Source organism: Priapulus caudatus, unplaced genomic scaffold, assembly GCF_000485595.1.
Source record: "Priapulus caudatus unplaced genomic scaffold, Priapulus_caudatus-5.0.1 Scaffold183, whole genome shotgun sequence".
Lineage (NCBI taxonomy): Eukaryota > Metazoa > Priapulida > Priapulimorpha > Priapulimorphida > Priapulidae > Priapulus > Priapulus caudatus.
The window spans coordinates 136,706-141,777 of NW_014577244.1; the positions used below are offsets into that span (position 1 = coordinate 136,706).

Genomic DNA, 5,072 nt, shown 5'->3' on the forward strand with positions numbered 1-5,072 from the left:
ATATAGTTCCTACGTTAAAAATATTTCATTCATCGGACTTTATCAAAAAAGTGGTGAACTGCATAGAAGTGTAGTCACAGTGTTATCTAGGAGGATAAGTATGCACTAACAAAATAGGGGTTTTGGCGACAATTCAAGTTTTCTAGACACATCCTGTGTATGCAGCTTGCTTGGCCGTACTGGAGAAGTCCCCAATGGCGTCTCATTCTCTGCCACAGAGTCAGAAGAATTGCTCTGAGTGTTTGATGATAGCTCCCTCTCTCTGTAAAGAGCAAGTGGTTCATAGTGAGGCATACGCAACTAGACATAGTAAAGTTAGTATTATGGTAATTCGCAACAGCTTAACTTTTCATTTAAGTACACTGATACTGATAATAACAATATCATTGGCATATAGCATTACTGTAGTATATAATACCCTGATATTAAATTTTGACCAGAGATCTGTTAAACCATATGGTCTGCATAAATTATTCAAACAATTAAGCTTTTAGTCAATGAAGGCCTTTATAAAATGAATAATGTAAATGTATTTTACTCATTTTGATGCTGAACTGGGTGAGCTTGCTTCCTCATAACACTATCTTCTGCTTCATCCTCCGGCTCCTGCTCATCCACTGAATGTTGAAAATGACACATAAATGTGTTTGGGCATAGGCTGGCATTAAGTTTATGGAGCACTGTTAATTTTCCAGCATGAAGCACAATCGATTTTATATTTAAGAACACAAACTACTCGGGTTAAATAAGTGAATATGTGTGGCAGTGAGTAACATAAATACAGGTGCACAATCTCTTACCGAAACCCTTGGGCCAGATGTTTCAGAATTCTGAATGTTTAAAATTTTAGAATGGCAGTATGATACACATGTATACAGTACATTATGGTATCACGGTCACTATATCACCCTAGCATGATCTGTGGCAGTACCTCGTAAGAACAAAAAACTCAATAAGCCAAAAAACAACACTGCTCCCATGATACACATGCTTGGGTCAAGCATCAGCCAAGTCAGATCATGTTTAGCGTCACTCGGATCATGTCATGCAAATGAGTGACGCTCGACGGAAAAACTTTTGGTTTTCATAAGTTTTGCATTTCTGAAAATGTTGATAAGGGATTGTGGATCTGTATTGGGATAGTAATTACGCTATGGGCTTAGACAGCATTTGTGTAGGGCTATAAAAATGAATTAATGGGGGTGTATCAACAGTTTATTTAAATCACATTTTTGCGAAAATACGAGTAGTGTATCAAAGTCATCTGGCTGCTTCTGTACTGCTGCTGTCCCTGCTTCGCCCTTGCCATCTGCACTACAGTACTTCTTTAAAACAGCCTGCGTGAAATGTAAGGGGTGGGGTGAGCATCAGGTGGGTGTGAATGTGGGAGTGTTGCCACCTCAAATGGTAGATTCTTTTACTCTATCCAAATAACATAAATCTCCATGGTAAAACTCACTCTGAACAACACATGATAATTAATGCACACTGGACATTTCTGAGTGGATTATAATTACTGATATCCACATGATTGCCTTCGTAATAGCATGTAGGTCCTAAACTTACTTGAAAAACTGACTCGTAATCAGTAGTTGTTGTTGGAGCGCTTTTAGCTGCCTGGGCATCTTCACCAGCGTTATTGTCTGCTTGCTGCTATCATGAGTTTAAAAGAAATTAACACAGTTCGATGTAGTCGTAGAGTGACTCAGCTACTATATCAACAAACAATACATCTAACTACTTGAACTAAATAATAAATATGATCTTCTGATACCTTGATTTCTGCAACAAATAAATAGCCGTTTTTAAAAAAGAATTCACGTATTTTCTAAATAGATATTAGATGTATTAATTTGCTTTGCTTAGTTGCTATACAGATAGTGAAATGGCAATAAATTACGCAGTACGTAGGGCCTACTCAGGCTACTGTAACTGTGAGAGCTTATCAGTTAACGTAACTGCCCCCACCATTGTATCCCTATATATTTGTATGAATATTGACAATAAATTAAAACAGATTGTCACTAGTCATTTATTGTCAATGACACTGACACTGTCACTGACATAAATCAATCATCAATGATTCAATGAGCCGGTTACCGTGTTCTCGATTTCATCCAGTCGCCGACTCAGCCGGTGCATGATGTAGTTCAATTCACAGGATTAGGCCTACAGGCTACACGCCTACAGCTAGTAATCATAAATACAACTGTAAGGATTCCTTACCAAAGGTATGTTTTCCTCTCCATATGATTCCAGTGGTTCCACGTCTGACGCATCTCCATCACCGCGATCATTTACAGCTTCCGAATCTGTTTGTGACGCGTCTGCTGTCCGTCCTTTTTTCTGTAAACGTTTCTCTGTATCTGGTAACATTTTTCTTTAATAACTGTAGACTGTAGTACTAGTAGAACTAATAATTATTCCATTAGACTGATTAGTGTTGGCAAAAAGGACTAGAAACTTAAACAACAGTATTCGCCTACAGATTACAGCTTTTTACAGCAATTTACAGCGACGTATAATAATAAATATTATCGCTCCCTAATTCGTGGTCATTCGTCTGCTAAATAAGACAAATGCATCATCGCAAATTACGCCCGCTTTTGCAACGTCATGACGCCGGGACTTGCGCCATCTACAGGCCTTAATTGTTCATAACGGAGCCAAATTTAAACCAAATAATATACGTCTAATATCGGGGTCGAATATATTATACCCCATATATATCATATAACACGGTAAACGTGTTATATATGATATCTATAATCTATGATATACCCCATAGGACCCATAGGGAAACCAGATAATATTGACCAACAGAGTGAACTATAAAATAAAGATAAATGTTAGGACTTCTCTAGTACCGGTACATAATTATAATAGAACAGGAATACCGACGTTATATTTTCTACTGCAACACGCACGTGCGTCCTGCACCAGGGCCGGCGGAAGCAAATAGACATTGGTCAGGCCATTTAGCATCAATAACAGATGTCGACGAACAGCTGGCCGAAGGCCAGGTGCCCACGGCGCAGCCGTGGGGGGGAGCTTTAGGGGGAGGATATACACGTAGACGTGCATATGCACGTAGACGTGCGTGCGTGCGTGTGCACGTACACGTGCGGGCATGCATGCATGCGTGTGCAGGTACACGTGTGTGCATGAGTGCGTTGGTGCGTAATCCCTAGACTCGTTAGTGGAGTAGGCGAGGTACGGTCCGGCATATTAGATAGTACCAGGGTACGTTCCGGTATACCCCACCGTACCCAGGGTACGTTCCGGCAGTACCCCGGGGTACATAGACCCTCTCAGCTCTAGTAACTATAGGCCGCGTACAGTGGCCAGCGGCAACTGTACGCGGGCTATAGTTACTAGAGCTACTTTCACCCTAAGTTCAAAGTTGATCACAACACCAGCAACAATAACACAAGTGAACTGAACGTTATGTTAAGCCTAGCGCAGACTTGCGACTTTTGGTTGCTCGTCGCTGCAACCTGCAACGGCATGCGATCGGTCGCACGCTTCACCGTGTGTGCGCACATGCACATGCGATTTCGAAGCGATTTCGAAGCAGTTTGATTTCTTGCAACTCGTTGCAAGCAACCAGAATCGCTACGAGTTACAGTTGCACGTTCCCGCAGACATAGCGATTTCACAGCAATTTCGACTGCGATTATAGAATTGCAGCCGAGTTGCATGAAAAAGTCGCAAGTCTGTGCTAGGCTTTAGCTGGGCGTAGGAAAGTGCCAGTGCTACATTCTGTGCTTGAGTAGAGATTGCTTATACCGAAAATCTAGTCATTGGTCTACCATGAAGTCGATTTGTAATGACGAATACAGTGTCCTAAAATGAAATTGAAATGTTTTTTTTATTAGGCATCCAGATAAAAACCAAGATCCAACAGCACAGGACAAGTTTATCGCAATAAATGAAGCATATCAGGTGAAGTAAAATAAGGTGTAGTCTTCTAGTTTGGGACCCAGGCCCTCATTTTTGTAAGTGTGCTAAACAAAGCCGATCAGGCCCTTAAACTACCTAATAAACTATACCACTCATCAACCCCTGCCAAACTTAATTTCCTGCAGAGATGGCAGATCTTTAATGGTAGAGTAAAATGGTACAGTCGAAAATGTAACCTCACACCTGTGCACAAATTTAAGCGAGTTTTTCGCCAACATGGTGCCATATATAATTCGCAGTGGATATTTAACCGTATACGGCAGAATATCCACTTCCGCTATTTTACCATGCAGTGCTTCTAATTGGCTAGTATATTTATGTATGTGTATATAATATGTATGTTAGTATGAATGTGTTGGTTTCGTATTGGAAACGGGATTCTCGGAAAATAGCTTCTACGATCAAACGGGGCTACAAATGTGTAGAAATAAATGGGATTTGAACCTAAAAGTTTTCTAGATAGCTAAACCTTATGGGATTCGAACGTAATGTCGATGACATCATAAATATACTAGCCAATCAAATGTGGTGTACGGTAAAATAGCGGAAGTGGATATACTCTGCCGTATACGGTTAAATATCTACTGCCTATATCAGGGGATGTGATGTATGCTGTTGGTCACAAGAAACGGTAGCAGAAATCTCTTTGATTTGTGCATAGATATGACCAGGAGCTAATAATGACAAAGGAGTAAGACACCGATTTGGTACTGATTTCACTACATTTTTGTCGTACGAGTTCGATGTGAATAAAAATACAAATGTATACAAACATGAGCTTCTTTTGTTCACTGGTACTTATTCTATCTTCCGGTAGTATTACAAACCACGTAGCTTCCTTCACCCGTGAGGAATGATGTGTATGAATTGTTAATGAGTAAACTGATGCTCCAGCCAATTGTAGCTTTTCGCACATGTGTTTTGCATTAATTTCATAGCAACCGTTAGCTCTAGCCCACGTACACTTGCCGCTGGCGCTGCCTGAGGCGATCCCTGCAGTGCCTCCTTCAAGTAGCTGTGTGTGCGAATTTGGAGCTTGGCATCGCCAGAATATGGTAACTAACGTGAAAACCATGTCGTGCAAAAGTATGAATTATGTCAAAACGAAG

At 40.6% G+C, this 5,072-nt stretch overlaps 1 protein-coding gene across 1 annotated transcript in view; it reads right to left on the reverse strand.

Moving 5' to 3' along the window:
- The window catches only part of LOC106806855, a 9,331-nt gene extending 6,955 nt beyond the window's left edge, over positions 1–2,376 (reverse strand). Inside the window, exons 1-5 of the mRNA XM_014808989.1 lie at positions 2,227–2,376; positions 1,567–1,653; positions 1,229–1,337; positions 539–617; positions 111–262 (exon numbers count right to left, since the gene is read on the reverse strand). Of these exons, the coding sequence (XP_014664475.1) occupies positions 111–262; positions 539–617; positions 1,229–1,337; positions 1,567–1,653; positions 2,227–2,376 (577 nt within the window). The remainder of the gene's footprint in view (positions 1–110; positions 263–538; positions 618–1,228; positions 1,338–1,566; positions 1,654–2,226) is intronic.
- Between the last annotated feature and the right edge of the window lie 2,696 nt (positions 2,377–5,072).